The sequence below is a fragment of the Sminthopsis crassicaudata genome, chromosome 2, assembly GCF_048593235.1.
Source record: "Sminthopsis crassicaudata isolate SCR6 chromosome 2, ASM4859323v1, whole genome shotgun sequence".
Lineage (NCBI taxonomy): Eukaryota > Metazoa > Chordata > Mammalia > Dasyuromorphia > Dasyuridae > Sminthopsis > Sminthopsis crassicaudata.
In genome coordinates, this window is record NC_133618.1 from 218,870,967 (window position 1) to 218,890,576 (window position 19,610).

The 19,610-nt window shown below is 32.5% G+C and overlaps 1 protein-coding gene across 1 annotated transcript in view; it reads left to right on the forward strand.

The window, feature by feature from the left end:
- Positions 1-19,610, forward strand: part of LOC141552713 (cadherin-13-like) — a 313,423-nt gene that overhangs the window by 286,776 nt on the left and 7,037 nt on the right. The window contains exons 7-8 of the mRNA XM_074284738.1: positions 7,878-8,111; positions 13,292-13,510. Of these exons, the coding sequence (XP_074140839.1) occupies positions 7,878-8,111; positions 13,292-13,510 (453 nt within the window). The remainder of the gene's footprint in view (positions 1-7,877; positions 8,112-13,291; positions 13,511-19,610) is intronic.

The window sequence follows — 19,610 nt, forward strand, 5'->3', positions numbered from 1 at the left end:
TTGAAATTGTGTCTTGATGTGTTTATATGCCACTAAACATCTTGGCAACTTGCCATTTAACATCCCATTCAGTTTTTCATGACTATAGGAAATCTGGGTGATTCTGTTACTGAGTGGTCAGCAGCATGAGGTGACTTTAAATTGAGGAAAGCTATAGGAGAAAGAAAAACTCATTAGCTTAGGTTTCTCTCTGGGCAAATGTATTGTCACTGGACCTCACTCACTAGTTTCATTTTTCTACTTCATTTTACACTTACTTTAGAGTATGGAATGACACATAGGAAAAACTTTCCTTGCATAGGATTGGTTTCAGGATTCAGGAGAGAAGCAGCCTTATATCTGAATGGGATATCCTAGAAGTACCATTATCAATAGTCAGGACCAAAAGTGGAAAGAAAAATGTCCTTGACATACATTGTAAAGATTAATAAAGAGTGATTAGATGTCATGAAAAAAGAAAATTTGATGAACAAAGCAATGGAAATAAGTAAAATGTCAGATACAACCTTTGCAAAGTATCTTGAGCATCTATAGATCCATGTTTTCATTATCAAGATAGGCATCAATAAGTATACTTCAAGCAAGATCTATAAATCAAAACTCTCTCTCTCTCTCTTTCTCTTTGTATGTATGTATACACATATACATATTGAAATATTCTCATCAAAATGTTTGGGAGAGTTTGTTTTCCTGTTGTTCATGCATGTATCACAATTTTCTTTTTCTCAGTCTCTGATGCCAATTAGAACAGAACTATTTGTTTTACAATAGAACAAAGAAATAAAAAGGGGTATAACCAGATAAGTAGATTAACCATTTCATGCTATTTCTTTTCAATGGAGCTTAAATTTTAAAGAACATATGTATTTTCCTGGGTGAATTGTGAACCAATTATTATGAATATACTGATGGTACACATCTTTCATTTGTTTTATTATTGTTTTCCTCAAAGCATTTTTGTGACAATTATGTGAATGCTCATATTGAGTGGGAAGTGAGGAGTGGATAGTATGTTTCTTTGGAGAAACTTTCTCCTTGCAATTTGTTAGAAGCAGCAAATTATTTTCATCTGCTCTTTTTCTTTATAAATGGTACACATTAACTTGACATGTAAATGAAAGGAATTTGATTGTCTCTTACTAAACTTATTATTGTCATTATTATCTATCATCACAAGGAGATTTCATCATAGACACTACTTTCTCTGAGATATATGTCTAGACTGTACATGGGGCCAAGGAAGACCAATTAGCAAATTAATTAAGTTTCTGTTTATCTTTACATTTTCCATTTCAATTGTATGTTTGAATCAGTATATATATCAATATTTAACGTCTTCTGTTCTACTGCAGAAACTGAGGTTCGATAAACACTTCTCTTTTCTGACATTTGTACTCAAGACATACGATTCTATTAAGGCTCATGAAAGTCTTTCAAAATAAAGTCAGAAAAGGAAAATGATTCATGAAACTAGAGAAGTACATTTTTCCTTTCCTTTCCTTGTATATTTATTTTTATTCCTTCTTTAACATATATCTACATCTGTCTATCTATCTATCTATGTATGTTAACTATATGTATACAATTTTCTACTGAATTTCCTTCTAACATTACCATATTGCATATCATCTATATTCTTGTAAGAGAATATACATGTAGAGAAAATGGAATCTTTTCTTGAATTGAATTGAATAGTCATCTATTGAGTACACTTCTCTGGCTTGCTTCAATACTCAACTTGAATGTTAGCTTTCAAAAGAAGCCTTTTCTGTATACACATACACACAAGCACAAATATATGCATGTACATTTAAGTGTGTGTATATGTGTGTGTTTATATATGTATATGAATATATGTATGTATAGAGAAATAAAGAGAAAGAATGCTGATGGTTTAGTGGATAGAGCTCTGAATCTGGTGTCACAAAGCCCTGCCTCAAATATTTACTAGTTTCGTGACCTTGAGATTCAGATTCCTCACCTATAAAATAAAAATAATAGCAGCACCTATGTCATAGGGTTTTTGTAAGAAACAAATTACTATATATATACATATATATATATATATATATATATGTAACAAGTGTTTATCTCAGTGCTTGATGTATAGTAAACTTGATATAAATGCTTATTTCTTTTCCTCCCTAATATAGGGCCCCCTGAAGTAAACACAATGCTTTAAAATGCTCTTTTTTGCCTAAGGATAATGACTGTGTTGCCTTCCTCATTTTGGATGTTATGACTAAATTAATGTAATGTAATGTATTGACTTTGTGAATACCAAATCACATTATTGATTGGCATGGAGTTTATAATTTATTAAAACTACCAGAACTATTTTATGTGAACTTCCATTTGGGTCTCCTCTACCTTCTCCTTGTTAAGTTGATTTTTAAAACATATCTTGTATTCATCTCTCTTACATTTTGTCCTTTCTTCTAGCCTATCAAGAATTTTTCTTACCCTGATTCCCTCACCCATTATGTTTCATAGATAATAACTGGATGTTTTCTTTCTTATTTCTCCTTGCTGTTTTATACATGCAAACAAACCATGCCATTAATAGGGGGAAAGAAATGAGAATTCAAATTGTTGCCACTTGATTTTAAGTGAATTATGGGCTATATAACATTAGCTTGTTGGGGTCATAATGTATTCTCATGTAAAGAATATTGAAATTGGAGTTGTGAAAACAGGCTTAAAGCTGGTTCTTCTATTTACCACTCATATTATGACAGGCAAGTCATATCCCCTTTGTGGGGCTCAATTTCTTCCTCTATTGAAATGAGAATTGAACAAGATGATCACAAAAGTCCATTTTACCTCTAACTCTTATGATCCTATGAAAATTAAAGATGGTCATTTAATTAAGTTCAGGAAAGGCTAACTTACAGTCATATTTCAGTTGGGCAAATGCTTTTCATCTCTTCTGCTGAATGAATTTATTTTAATATATTGAAAATGAAAAATGTATTAGATTCTTACTGAAAATTCAATTAGTTCAGTAAAAAGTGAAAATAATTTATTTTTCATTAAAGTGAATTTAATCCAAACGCTCATGCTGAGGGAAATGCTACCAGCAGCCACCATGCAGTTCTTTTATTTTCTTAATATGACTAAATAGATGAGGTGTCACCATTCAACCATGTGTTCACAGAATCACAGATTTTTAGAAACATAAGGTACTTGAGCAATCTTTCATTCCTACCCTTACCTGAAAAAGAACGCCCACTCCAATATACACACCAAGTGATCATTCAGCCCCTGCTTGAAGATCACTGGTGATGGAAAACTCACCTAAATGTGCCTCCTTGAGACCTTCATCCATAATTGTACCATTTAATTCTGGGATGAAGCAAAGAAATATGAATATATTTTCTACATAATACCCCTTTGAATTTTAGAGCATAGTTAGCTCATGAAAGGCATGTATCATCCTTTCTTCAGACTATTCAACACCACTTCCACATATATAATCATAAATAATAAGCTTGAGATTCTTTTGATGTCTAATCAAGATGTGTTAGTTACTATGAATTGTTTGGCAAAGGTACCTTATAGCATTTACAATCTAAGAAAAGGAAGAGCCTCAGGTTCTTTCTCTTTTCTTTTTACCTATTCAAAGAGATTACTTGAAAGAGAGAGCTGAATTTTGAGCTTGGAGTTGTAAGTTGAGTTGAATTGTAAATTCTGACATTTATTAACTATGAGATCCTGTACAAATCATATAAACTCTATAGGCCTCACACTTGTAACTTTTTGGACTGAGATTATGACAGTTCTGCACACTTATGAATTCACAGATTCTTCCTATATTCAAATGTTTGCCTATATTTTACAAGTTTTTACATTTTGAGCATTAAGGAATATCAGAGATGTTCTGGCTATCTGGACTAACTTCCTCATTTTACAAATGTGAAAACTCAAACCCAGGGAAGTGGAATGATTTGCTCAAACTTTCTCTGATAATATTAGAATTAGGACAGTAGGAACTGAGTGTGAACCAAAACATAGCATTTTCACTCTTTTTGTTGTTGTTTGCTTGCATTTTGCTTTTTTTCTCATTTTTTTCCTTCTTCATCTGATTTTTCTTGTGCTGCAAGATAATTGTGGAAATATGGATAGGGAATTACCCATATTTAACTTGTATTGGATTACTTGCTGTCTAGGGAAAGGGATGAGGGGAAAGGAGGGAAAAATAATTAAAACACGAGGTTTTGAATGTTGAAAATAATCTATGCATAAGTTTTAAAAATAAAAAAGCTTTCATAATAAAAAAGAAAATAAAAATGAGTATTATAGAACTAAAGACTTATTTATTCTGTAGCACAGTGAGGCATCATAGTAAGATTTTAGTCAATACAAAAATAATTAGCACATATAAATATATGTGCAAGGGAAAGGAGGTGCGAAGCATAAACCATCTCTCCTGGAGTCGGGAGGATCTGAGTTAAAAACTAGCCTTTGAAGCGAGCTGTGTTATCCTGGACAAGTCATCTAATCCTGCTTGCCTCCAAGAAAAAAAAAAGAAAGAAAAAAGAAATGTGTGTGTATTTGTGTAGGCATAAAATAATAATAGATAATTTACATAGCACTAACTAAGTACCAAGAACTTACAATTATTATTTTATTTGATCCTCAGAATCCTAGTAAGTAGACACTATTATTACCCCATTTTACAGTTGAGGAAACTGAAGCAAACAGAAAGAAAGTGATTTGCCCAGTATCCTACAGGTAATATATGTTTGGGCCTGAATTTGAATTCAGATCTTCTTGATACCAAAATTGGAGTTTTATATGCTAAAATCTAGCTGCTATGTGTATAGACATGTACCTAAATATGTGATATATACATATATATCGAGAGAGAAATATTAAATACATATATATGTATATAAGCATATTATATATATATATATATGTATACACACACACACACACACACACACACATATATATATATATATATATATATATATATATATATAATATGCTTATATACACATGTATCCATACATACAGAGAGGCAGCATGGCAGAGGAAAGAGAAATCTGGCTTAAGACCTGAATTCCTAAGACCCATATTGATTTTTCACCTACCTCAGAGGTATGAGTACCATTCTAGAATTGTCTCTTAAAGAGAAGGTGATAACCTTCATTGATAGAGGGAATTTCCTTATTTAGAAGCTCCCTAAAGCAAGGACAGTACAGGCCCAGTCTCTGCCTATGATGCAGAAAGAAAGCATGTGTCAAATGGGATGTATAGTATTCAATGAACTTCAGAAATAGCAGAACACATTTTCAAAGTGAATCTACTGACAATCATTGTCTAGTTTGATCATATTGCTCACTTCCCCTACCCAACAACCAAAAAATACTCATTAAAGTAAGAATTCAATTAATTTGAGGTCCTCTCACTTAATCTAAGTACTCAATTTAAACAATCTAGAAATTTGGATTTGTCTTATTTCCTTTTATGCTTTAGAATTATAAATATAAATTCATATTCATAGTGGTCACTGATTTTACAGACATGATTTCAATTAAACTAATACTGAGGCTCAGTCACCAAAAATTCTGAAAGAAATCTATCTTCCTTGGCTCACAATTCTCATCCTTATACCCAACATAAAAAATAAGAGTTTTGCTTTGTTACCAAAGGATGAAGAGTTGTGAGATCAATTTCAGGAATGGAGTCTAGAATGGAGTAAAGGGCTTCCTCCTATTCAAAGAGGAATTCTGACCTGGAAGTGTCTAGATAGTCAATCATTCAATCAATAATTATTTATTGGGCACTCCCTATGTGTCAGGTATTAGGAATACACAGAAACATAACAATAACCCAGATCTCAAGAATCTTAAATTCTAATGAGGAGGACTACTTGCAAACCACTATATGCAAAAAAGATATCTACAGAGATGGAAGATAATATCAAAGGAAAGACTTTAGCAGTGGTTATGGAAAGTAGGATGGAGAAATAGGGGAGGATATTCCATTAGCCAAAGGGTTCAGACTCTTTCAGGAAAGTGCTAAAAGAGACCAGAAAAGGTCAAACACATATTCTGAGCCTTCTTTTCAAAGATCAAAGGGCATGGAGCTGGAAGGGGTTTTAGCTGTCCCTAATGTACTTCCCTCTCCATATTGCATATAGGGGAATAGGAATAAGGGGAACACTATATACTTCCTATAATACTGTTGCAGCAAAGTATGAAGCAAACCTAAGTTTTAGTTAGGCAGTCTGGGTTCAAATGTTAACACTGACATAATTAGCTGTGAGTTTATGAGCAAACTACTTCCTTTCCCATTAGCTCCTCTTCAGTGATGATTCGCTTCCCAGTTACCTTCATCGAGCCAGACATTTTAGGAGCTCATTCTAGCTGTCTTTATTATGAATAAAATAACTCTATTATGATTTTTTCTCCCAAAATTTAACTAACTCCAATCTGTATTCTGAGACATTTGGAATGATAAACCATATAATTTATCAGTCATCACTCCACAGGGGCAATCCAAACTCCACCACTACCACCCTTGCCCAACATGTACAAGAGGTAAATACAAGTTAAAAATTTCTCCCATAGAAATGTGTAAAATCTGTTTTGATTTCTAAATGACATTGTACGACAGGCTTCTAAGGTAATCTGAAAGCATTACCTGGGAATTAGTATGTGGAGAGACTTTTTGCTCTCATGACACAGCTTTCTGACTAAATTCTTTTCTTGACTAATTTTCTTGTATATTGAATTAATTTTTTTACCTCAGTGTTATTAACTCTGATTTCACTCTACAGACAAAGCATAGAGAAAGAAAGGGGATAGGTAGATAGGTAGCCAGAGCACTAGAGGGAATCAAGATCTAGATTCAAATTGTGCCTCAAATACTAATTTAATGACCTGAAGCAAACCTGTTAATGGACACTCAGCCCCATTTTCTTTATATGTAAAATGATGATAACATTTACTTACCAAGGTTTTTATGAAAGTCAAATGAGGTAAAGTATATGGAACAATTTATAAAATTTAAAGGACAAGATAAATACTAGCTATTATTTTAGAAAAACAAGTGAAAGAGAGAAGTCTAATCATTCTGCCATTATTTTATAGGCTTGTTTTCTGTATTAAAGCAATTTTTGTTTGCTTAAAGTTTTTATTTATTTTATTTTGAAGGCATTGCCTTTAAAGATTAGTGTCCTAATTCAACTGTATGATTGTATCCTTTCCCAATTCCCTAAAACATATTGACATAGACTTTTTGTAAAAGATTTATAGTTTTAGAAGTAAAATATTGATTTTAGAGAACATTAACCATCTCTTAGTGGTATACAAATAGATTCAATCATCACTCGGCTCTCTGAATCTTCACAGCCAGTCCATATTTCTATTCTGAAAGTTCGTAGCACAGATATTACACTCTTTTTCCCTCCCTTTGTCCCTTGGAATTCCTAATTTCCTCCAAAGTATAACTTGTTTATCACTTTTTTTTATCCAAAGCCTTTCTTGATCTTCTCCCAATTTCTCCCCTGAACCTGTATAATATTTACTTTGTGTATCCTTTGAATTTACTTGGCTTTCAAATATTTTTCCTTTCAGTAGACTATTTCCCAAAGAGAACGTATTATTTGAATTTGTTTTGTATTTCCAGCGTATAATGCAAGATCTTGTACTAAGTAGGCATTTAAAGAAATCTTGATTTGCTTATTGAATTTTCTCTTCTAGTGTGATTTGACCTCCGTTTTGGAAATGATTGATGAAAATAAAAGATGTCTTTTGTATTTTGTAAAAAAGGATTCTACAAATATGGTGGTATATACTGTATCTTCTAGGAGAAAACAAAGACCAAGTCTAAAATTATATACATCTTTTTTCCCATTTCTTTAGGTGATCCTCCTGCAACTGGGACTGGGACTCTACAAATAAGACTGGAAGATGTGAATGACAATGCTCCTCTCATTTACCCAACACTTGCCAAAGTCTGTGATGATACCAAAGATCTCAATGTGGTTATTTTGGGAGCATTAGATAAGGATCTCCATCCAAACACTGATCCATTCAAATTTGAACTTAATAAGCAAATAGGTTCTGATAAATTCTGGAAAATTTCCAAGATCAATGGTAAGTCTGATAAATAATTATTTTATTATTATTAGATTTTTGACCTCATGTAAGCTTTTATCCCAAAGAATTCTGGGTTCTTTCCCTATTATGATCTCATCCTTACAATACTACTTTATCATAATTAATATTTCCATGGATGGATTTCAAAGGGAATTTTTGTGTGTTATGCATATAAATAAAATATATATTAGTATGTATAGATACATATATATTTAAGGATATCTAATATAACAACTTTATATAGGATATTTACTTTCCCCAATCTTGATTAGCTTTATATTTTTATATGTTTCACATTATATATTTAAAATTTTCCTGAGAAAATTTCCATAGGCTTCATCAGATCACCAGATAGATAGGGTTTATGACAAACAGTTTTAAGAACCCCTGCTTTAGTCTAACCTTTCAATTTTAAAGATGAGAAAATTGAAGCCCACAGAAATGGCTTAATGTTCCCAAGATAACAATGCAGAATACTTATTTTACCTGAACTTTTCTGAGTTAAAAATTCCATGCTAGCTATTTTACAGAATCAAGTGTTTTAATATTTTCATCCTTACTTCTGTTACTTTTTTCTTTATGGGTAAGGAGCTTTCTTTGATAATTCCTTGTCTTTCACTCTCTCTATCTGCCTGAGTTCTTGATATTTATCCTTTATCCTACTTTCTTCATTACTATATTCTCAGTGTAGGTCATCCCAACTCTTCTGGGTCCTTGAAAGAGTTCAGCTGAGCAAGCCTCCTTTATACTGTAATACAATATAGAATAGTTTGCAAAGACTGAACTTCTCTCATACAAAAGCTGCCTACAATTTATTTTTAAAGGAGTCTTGAAGGTCCTTGCCCTATACACCTAAAACATTGCTACTTGCTCTGCATCACCCTCAGTCAGATTTTGAGTTTCTAGACAGCTGTTGGCTGCCCTCTCTCCCAGCAATAACCTTTTCTCTCCCTTCAGAAACAAAAAGTCATGTGCTAAACTAAAGTCCCCCTTTAGTTTGATTTCAATGACATATCAACCTACCAAGTGACAAACACAAATGTAGTACTTTCTACATGTTTAGTTCTTGACAAACAGGGACAAGATATACACATATAAGTATATTAAATATATGTAAATATAACTATATGTGTATATTATAAACATTCACACACAGACATATGTATGTATAAAGTTTATGCAAAAAGAATGCAAGAGATTGTAAAAAGGGGCTCAGTAATACTTGAGGTAATCAGGAAAAGCATCATGTGTGAGGTGGTGATTGAGCTCAATCTTGAAGGAAAACAGATTCCAAGGGGAAGAAATGATGAAGGAATACAAAATAGACAAACCAAAGCAAAGAAACAGAGATGAAAAATGGAAGGGCATATAGGCTGCTATTGGATGGATAGAAAAATGTGAGTAATGTGTGATAATACTGGAGAGATAGGAAGAACCAAATTTGTAATTTAGGTTCACATTTTGCTTCAGACACTAACTGGCACATAATCTTGGATAAAGATTTTAATAACTGTCAGTTTCAATCTCTTCTATATAAATATATCGTGTGTGTACACACACACACAAACACACACTATTTATCTATCTATATCTATCTATCTATCTACATATAGATAGAGAAATATAGATATATATCTGACAAGCATTGGGGATATGATGACAAATGTTTAATAATTGGTTCTAAAAAAAGTAAAATGATTCTTTATTAGGTTGACTCTATATTATTAAATTTTTCCATCACTTTTTAAAGCATAGACAATCAACAAAACAATAATGGAAGTTCTGATTTGTTGTATTTGACAAGTTACCAGGCATAAATGCTTGCACTGAAATTTTATTAATTATTTTTCATGAGTCAGTAAATGCTGGTTCCAAACCTCTTGAAATTAATGCAAAAATATATATACATGTAATAGATACAAGAATATATATATATATATATATATATTATATTTGCTGACTTCACAGTCTTCCAACTCTATATTCTGTTGTGTTGTTCTTGTGATAAAAATGAACAAAAATGCAAGAAAAAATTCAAATAACCACAGATCTGATATGTCAATATATGCCATTTCCCTCTCACTTGATAAATGAGCCTTTACTGGTAATGAGAATCCTAATGGATGTATTACACTGATCTGAGAGTTGGGGAGGTAAGAAACAGGCACAGAGACTCTGGTTTCATATTGGGTTTTGGTATTTAATTTAATTTTTTTCAATGTTTTAGTACTTTGTTTAACCCAAATATCTCTGTTTTGTATTTCCATTGAGTGATACTGATAATAATCCATACATAGATAAGAGTCTTCCCCTTACCTTGCCATAAATTGGCCAAAAGGAGTCTACTCAAACCCAACTGGACTTTCATTTTCCTGACATTTCAAGAATATAAGTAAAGTACCTGGGCCTTTCAACAAATATTCCTACATCTTACCACTTGATAAGCCCCACTTCTTTTCCAGGAGTACACTATTTATTAGGGTGGTTCTTCTTCATAATATATAAGGTGTGGCAGCCTAATTACCCCCAAAACATTCATTGCTATCATCCTGAATGATACTTATTATTAATTTTCATAAACCAATACAATAACAATTACTGACATATATAAAGTACTTTAATGTTTACAAAGCTCTGTACATTAATTTTCTCATTTTACCATTATAACATGCCTATGAAATATATATTAATATTGCCTCCATTTTCCAGATAGGAAGCTAAGCTAAGAGAAATAAAGAGACTCACTTAAAGTAACACTGTAAATAAAACTTTGAAGCAGACTTTGAATTTATAGCTTCCTGATGCTGTCTATCAAGTAGAACACTGAATAAAGAACTGGGTCTGGAGTCAGGAAAACCTGAGTTTAAAACCTGCCTCAGACACTTTATTATTATCTACTACACTAGCTAGTTGACTAGTTAGCATTCTCTCACTTTCATGATAATAATGGAATATTGGTATTAAATTTAGAGAAAAGCACTACATCATTAAAAACTTTCTCTAGGTGCCAATGGACAATTCAATCTATTTTCTTTTCTACCTGTTTAATTGTGGATTCAAATTTCTATTCAATTTTAGTTCCTATAAAAATAGGTGCATAGGTACATAGGTATACAGATACATAGGTACATAGGTAATAGATGGACAACCCTAAGAATTATCCATTTAACACTGTAATCTGTATAATAGACATTCTTCATTGAGTTGTTATTCTTTTATTGTATATATGGTTTGGCCAAATAATTTTTGGTGGCTATAGATCCAGCTATCACAATATCACCCACAGACTAAAACACCATTTATAAGGAAATCTTTGTTTACAATAGGCACATTATCATTTTAATTGAATTGATTTTTTTTTTGTTAGCTGTTGAATAGTATAAAACAGTTTATGCTTTCAAGTGATTTATATGTGATAAGAAAATAGGTTGCTTATTCTGGAAGCAAAATAATAGGATAAATTATGGAATTCAGATCCCAAGTGCTTAGAGAGAATAAGGAGAACAAAGTGGCAGTGCGGTAAAGGATCATATATAATATCAGGTCTTAGAGTCAGTGTAACTGAATTTAATCCTCTGTCATATATTTCCTAGCTGTGAAATCATGGATAAGTAACTTAGACTCTTCTATAGTGGTACAATAGGGAAGGCAATACATATACTATTTAATTCAAAGGCTTGCTGTGATCAAAATAATTGGCAAAAATTCAAGTGCTATATAAATTTAAGTTATTATTTGTTATTTTAATGCTAATTCCCATCCTATTCCATCTTATTCTTAGAGTTCAGAAAAAAATACCTTAGAAGTCACTACCCTACTTTTATTCTTTTGAACTTAGCATTTATCAGTTTATTGTACAGGAAAATTAAAAAAAAACACTTTTTGTTATTAAAAATACATATTGCAATGTAAGCTCATCTGCAGACTCATTGTAAGTGTCTTCAGGACAACTCAAGTTTTCTTCTTAAGAATTGGGGCTAGTATATTCAGGGAGAATATAATTGGATCTGTATTGAAAGGAAGAGTAAAATTTGGATTACTGGGAGAAAACTTGAGAGAATTCTAAGAGAGGAAAAATGATATGATCAATATGACTCAGGCAGAAAAAAGCTTTTAGTTATTTTTTCAAGTATAACTTGTAATGACTATTTGGATTTCTTAAATAAGTTCAATACAAAGTAGAAATGAAGCCAACCTGGGAAAAATCCATAGTGCAAAGAAGTAAAGTATGACTTAATGTTTTAAATGCAGGCCAAATGCAGTTACTTTTTGTCCGGTATCCCTTGTGCTTGGCACATAGTAGATGGTTAATAAATAATTGGAGGTTGTTTGAACCTAATTTCATAATATTTCATGACAAACACTATTGGGTCTATATCTCAAAGAGATCATAAAAGAGAGAAAATGATCCACATGTGCAAAAATGTTAGCAGCTGTTTTTGTAGTGACAAGGAACTGGAAGCTGAGTAGATGCCCATCAATTGGGGAATGACTGAATAAATTATGGCATATGAATATAATGGAATATTTATGTTGTATAAGAAATAATGAGGAGTCTGATTTCAGATGAGCCTGGAAAGATTTCCAAAAACTGATACTGAGTAAAGTGAGCAAAACCTAGAGAACATTGTACATAATAACAGCAAAAATATGTGATAATCCACTATGATGAGCTGGGATCTTTTTAAGAATTAACTGACGCAAGACAATTCCAATAATCTTGTGATGGAAATTGTCATTGATATGCAAAGGAAAAACTATGGAGCCTGACTGTGGATCCACAAACATGTGAAATAGTATTTTCACCTTTTGTTTGTTTGTTTGTTTGTTTTTTCTTTTTCATGATTCTTTCCCTTTTGGTCTAATTTTTCTTGCATAACATGACAAATATGGAAACATGTTTAAAAGAATTGCATATTTTTAATCTATATCAGATTGCTTACTCTTTGGGAGGAGAGGTAAGGGAGGAAAGGAGAAAAAATGGAAACCCAAAGACTTACAAAAATGAACATTGAAAACTATCTTTACATTTATTTGGAGAAATAAAATGCTATTGAGAAAAAATATTTCATGTCAAAAACAAGTATTCTACATATTCTATAAGGAATAGATTATTTGTGTTCTTCAATTTTAGAAAGTCTATGACAGTCTCCTTATATATGCCTCTTTCCTTCCAGACACTCATGCCCAATTAAGCCTTCTTCAAAACCTGAAGAAAGCAAACTACAATCTACCTGTCATGGTGACGGACTCAGGCACTCCACCTTTGTCCAACACCACAGAACTCAGAGTGCAAGTTTGTTCCTGTAAGAAATCTAAAATGGACTGCAGCTCAGCTGGGATCCTGCATATCAGAACCACCTTAGTCCTGCTTCTTTCATTCTTCAGCTTAATATGTAAGTTGAGCCTAAATCTTGGGGAAAATGTCATTTTTATAAGTTCATGGAACTAATTTTTCATATATTTTTCCAAGAACATATTTTGATGAGTTATTTCTTAAGAAGGATCAATATATCAACAAGAAAATACTTAGTTGAGGTTGGGTACCATTCTCCAAGAGTTGATTACTAGTCATTGTATCCATGGTGCATAAGACAGTCAGGAATTGAGATAGTAGAGATGAGAGCAATCTCAGGGAGAAAAGACATTTATAGGAGAAATAATAGAGAAGATATAGAAGGAATAAAATAGAAAAGAAAGTGTGAAAATAACTGAAGAAAAGACAGGAGCAGACACATGTAGATGACTTAGGAAGATGTGTCAGAGAAGAGAACATATAGAGAAATGAAGATTTAGCTGTGATAATATGTGAATAGAAAATATGAGTGACAAGGGGAGAGACAAATGGTCAGAAGACCTGCAACTAACTTAACTAATCAACTTCCTTTTCTCTATGAGTATCAACCTGTTCTCAGCTGTTAAAAAGAAGAAAATGGATCATATGTACTCTAAAGACCCTCCTACCCCTAGTTTATGATTCTGTGCAGAAAAAAAAGAAAGAAAAAAGAAAAATTGAGAGTACATAATGGATGAGAAAAGGTTTGGGATGGGGTTGATGTATAGTAGGAAAAAAAAACTTAAGGAGTCTATGATGATGAAGAGGGATGATAAGGGACACATAAAAGAAAAGACTTAAGTATTATATAATGGAGCAAGACTTGGGAAGAGAAGATAGAGAATTATTATGGGAGAATTCTAGCAAGACCAAAGATGTTGGAAGAGAGAATTCCTAGAAAATATGATACCTGTGACAAATTGAATCTGCACTTGAAAGCCCATGTCAAAGAATGGTATAGCCTCAGTCCTAGTAGGTTTTAAGTAAAAGTATGGGTATATATTGAATTGCTCTTCACTTATCCATTTCATAATAGACAGGCCTTCTACCCTCTATGTCCACTTCACAGTTGTAGTAAGTGGCAACAGGCCTAATCTTACCCTAGAAACCTGGCTGATAATTGGGAATTAGTTGTTGCCTTTGGCTAAAATTAGGAACTCTAGAGTAGAGCTTCTTAAACTTTTTCTATTACCCAAGAAATGTTTACACAACCCTAGGCATAAAGTTATATAAAATAGGTATACAAATCAAACATTTATTAAAAATAAATCATAATTTCAGACACCCACATTCAGTTGTGTGCCCCATATGGGGTCACAATCCACAGTTTAAGAACCCTTGTCCTAGAGAAAAAAGGCTCGATAGGCCAGGTGATTACAAACAGTACCAGGAATGAGTACAAGAACCCATGATTTCCAGTTATTTTCCCTAGGAATAAAAGAACAAGGGGAGTAATACTACCTGAATGGGAGAATTTGTTAACAGATCTCAGAGTCCTGTGAGTTTTTTTCCAACCTTGGAAGCACCAGTTTCCAAGGGACTTAGGACATCTCAGCCACTCTAAATGTAGTAATTATTTAACTCATGTCTACAGTGATCCAAATTGACCACGAAAACATCTGAGAACACTGGAGTCTTGTTGTTCCTTTTTTTTTTTCAATCTAATGTTTTCATTCCATAAACATAGCCTGTCTTCCTCCTAAATTGTCCGAATACTGATTGTAATTATTATTTAAATTTGCCTTGGGTCTTACATTGGAAAAAGCTTTTAGTTCAAGCAGCAAATGTGGTTTATAGTCTTTGTTTTGGGTCACAGTGACCCTCTAGGCCTATATTTGCTTTAAACCAGTTCACTAAAGGGTTTGGGCAGTGGCAGTCAGAGCTGTGATTGTACAGGAAATGAGAAATGCAGTGGGTGGGAAGAAATTACCTGAATTCAATGATTCCTGACTGCAGTGGAATTAATTTGTCAAACTGAGTGTGAAGAGGCTCAGGTGTGGGGGAACAAAGATGTGCCCTGTGATGCAAACAGGCTTCAGCCTAGGCATTAACCCATAGTCATTTCCCTGGCTCTTTCTTTGGAAAGTAGTGCAACACTCCCCTCCCCAACTCCCATCGCCCTACCCATTTTATTTTATAACATTTTATAAATGTGGTGCTGCAAAGAACAGATTCCAAACCAGGGAAACAAGCCAATTTGGTGTTTAAAAGTAAATTGGAATTTTAAACAATTCACAAAAGTAAAGCACACAGGCTTGGCTGCATCACCATAGGTGGAACTAAGAGGTGTAGGGATTGACAAGATCACATGGGATAAATGGAAGGTCCAAATTGTTGGACTTTAAATTTCATTATTCCTGTGGAATTTGATTATCAGGCAATCAGAATTCATTCAGTAAGTAGTTATTATGCATCCACTATGTTCAAAGAATACATATTTGACATATAGGGAAGTGGATCTTGGTGGTGAGGTGGGAGTGGAGCAAAAGGTTTGTTTTGGTCATTCAAATATAAATTATGATGATGGCCACAATAGTGATGTGATGATAGCAAAACATAGTAATTTCCTCTATAGAACACAGAATTCTAAAACAGAACTGGGGAAGCTTTCCAATTGTCTTATGTATCCTGGCTTACCTTCAGTCTGATGTCTCTAATATCTAAATGTCTCATACCTCAATTTTCTCAGTGTTTCCCTATCACCTCCAGGATCAAATACAAAATTCTCTCTTGGCTATTCAAATACTTTCATCTCAGCCTCCACTCCCCACACACACCACCTTTCTAGAATAAGCAAACAAATATTTATATATATATATATATATATATATATATATATATATATATATATATATATATATATATATATACACATATATATATATAAGCAAACAAATATTTATATATATATATATATATATATATATATATATATATATATATATATATATATAAATATTTGTTTGCTTGTTTTCTCCCCTGTTAGATTGTGAGTTCCTTGAGAGCAAGAATTTTCTTGTGTGACCTTTTTTCCCCCCAGCATTTAGTATAGTGCCAGGGACATAATGCTAATTGACTTACTATTATCTGAAACATAGGGAATATATTCTTTTTCCACTTTACACAATCCAGGCATAACATGAGTATATAGGATAAACTCTAGGAATACTTGAAAAGCCATAAATAATGCTGAATCAGTACTATACAATGAAAACAGAATTTAGTTGTTTTTTTTTGTTGTTGTTGTTGTTGTTTTTTAGAAAGGAGGAAAAGAAAAGAAAAATGACCTATACAAAAATATGACATAGGCAGATGAGATTTGAAACCAATGAAAGTTCTATAGGCTTTAGATTAATTTATTTAATAAATCTTCATATTCACTGGGAAATTGGACATAAGATAAAATGTAACATGCTTTTTCTCTGCTCTCAAATGTTCTATTGTTCTCCAAATTAGAATAAGCCTTTCCACATTGAAAAATTGTATTTGCTTTTGTCCATCAAATTTTGAATTCATTTTTGAAAAAAAAGTTTATTTTCCCACCAAATTCTGTTTCCCTCTTACTAAAAGGAATAACTAAGTTTGAAATTTTTAAAGACTTTTATAGTGTTTTTTAATTTAATAACTGTTCTTGAAATAGTCTTTTTAACATGTAAAAATTACTGAATTACTTTAGCTTTGTTCTTTGAAAGATCTAGGATGGCTGTCTTATGCCACATGAAATACCTTATTCTATATGAAAGCTAAACTTGGGAAACCAGTTTTCACTTCAGTATTCTGATCTCTAATCTCTTTCAAAAAAAAAAAAAGAAGAGAAATAAATCTCAATGTTTTGGCCTGATTGATTCTTTCTTGTCAGAATGATTTCAATTTGGGATAGGGGATGGGAGGTATGAAGGACATTTCAGTAGGGAACAAATCACATGAACTTTTGGTAGATATGATGGATATTGACTTAATTATACCTTTATAATATCAGATTTTGAAGGTCATTTAAAGATTCTTAATGAAAATAAAATAACAAAGAGAATTATCTTTCATAATTTAACATTTCATTTCATAAATTCAGATCAGGAAAAGAGGACATTTTATATGTCAAAAGAATAACAATATTTGAAATGCTCTAAATAGCCAAAGAGGTATCCAGACCTTATTTCTTTGAGTAGTTTTAAGATGATTAAACTATTTGAAAAGTCATCCAGATCATTCATTGTTCAAACAAAAAAAAAAAAGTTGAACAGTTGTTTAAATCATTTGTCATCCATTCAATAGTAGATTGTCAATTGATTAGCTGTGAGGTATCTGATAAATAACCAACAAAGGGAACCTGACCAAAGTCTCCATTTGCTTTTCTGAATCTAAAAACTACATAGCCATAATGTTATAATTTAAATCTGCCCTTACTTTCTACTCTAAAATGATTTATTTTTTCTGAAAAATTGAACAAAGAAACAGTTTGGTGTACAGAAGAGAGTGGTGGTCTTAGTATTAGGAAGACCAGGATTCAAACTGTTTCTGATATTTGACACTAGCTAGATCCATTTGAAAAGTTACAGGCAAAAATTAGTTGAAAGTTGAAAGGGATCTCAGAGAAAATCTAGTTCAATTCAAAAAAGAATGAATCCCTACTAGAATATACTGTGTTGAGTAATCATCCTGATTTGCCTTGAAAACTTCCAAGGAAGGGTAATTCACTAATTCTCAAAATAGTCTCTAAAGTCTGGAGGTACAACAGGACCTCCAAATGTTAGGAAGTTTTCCTGGCCTTGAATCTAAATTTCCTTTGTACCTGCATTCTTTTTTTCCTAGTTCTGCCTCCTGGGTCCAAAGAGAAAAAAAAATCTGATTCTTCCTCCACATAACAACTCTTGAAATGTTTAACATCTATACTGCCCTTATCCTTCCTCCCTATCTCATTTCTAGTCTTCAAATCTTTTCCATTCTAAACATTTTCAGTTCCTTAAATGAGTCCACATATGACATAGATTCAAGCTATGTCACTAGAGGGGAACCTAGGTGATGAAGTGGATAACATACATCTCCAAGAGTTAGGAGGACCTGAGCAGTTCAAATGTGACTTCAGACACTTACCATGTCCTAGCTGTGTGACTCTGGGCAAGTTACTTAATCCCAATTGCTTCAGCCAAAAAAAATGTCACTAGGCTAATTTGCTTCCTTTGAACTTTCTCCATTTTATTAATGTTCTTTTTACAGCATGGTGTCCAGAACTAAACACAATATTGCCAATAAAGTATGATGAGGATAGAGTACACTAGGGCTGAAGCTTCCTTATGCTTCTCTTAGTATACCAACTCCAAGATCATATTAACATTTTTAGATGTGATATCACATGGATAACTAATGTCAAATTTGTATAACTTCCACATCACTGTCAGAATAGTTGTCTAAAATACCTCCCCCATGTTATTCTGAGGAAGTTGTTTTACCCAAAAGCATTTAATCTTAAAGTCATTATCATACTTCAGTCTGTCAAAATTCTTTTAGACACTGACTCTATCATCTAGCGTTGTAGCCACTCTTGCCATGTTTTTTAGCACCTGTAAGTTTGATAAAACTGCAATGTATATATTCATCTAACCATTTGTAAAAATATTAATTAGAACATGGTTAAACACAGATCCCCAGGAATTCTTAGAAGAATTCCTGTCACATGGCCATGGAACCATTAGCAACTATCCTTTGAGTCTGGCCAATATTTATATTATAATTTAATCTAAAGTCTTCATTATCTCCCAATATAAAAATATTTGCTAAAAGTTAATAGATTATATCCTCAGCCTTCCACTTACATACCAGCTTATCTTAGTCTGAAATAACTTGTTGAAATCATCATTGCTCTTGTAATCATTGTTTCATCTTTTAGAAGTCCAACAACTATCCCTTTATTGGTTAATAGTTTTTCCAGGAATTGAAGTCAACGTTATTACCTTATGCTGTGCAGAGCCTGTTTAGGAATTTATGGTCTACAATGGCTGTAATGCTTATTTACCTATAGTGACTCAAACTTATCTAATGCAATCACAAATTTGGTCATAATTTTGTTGTAAATCCAACTAATGCCAAAAAGGACATAAAACAATTTAGATGCTAATTAGGTGCTAATACCTATTGTAATCTGAGCATAAACATAGAACAATTTT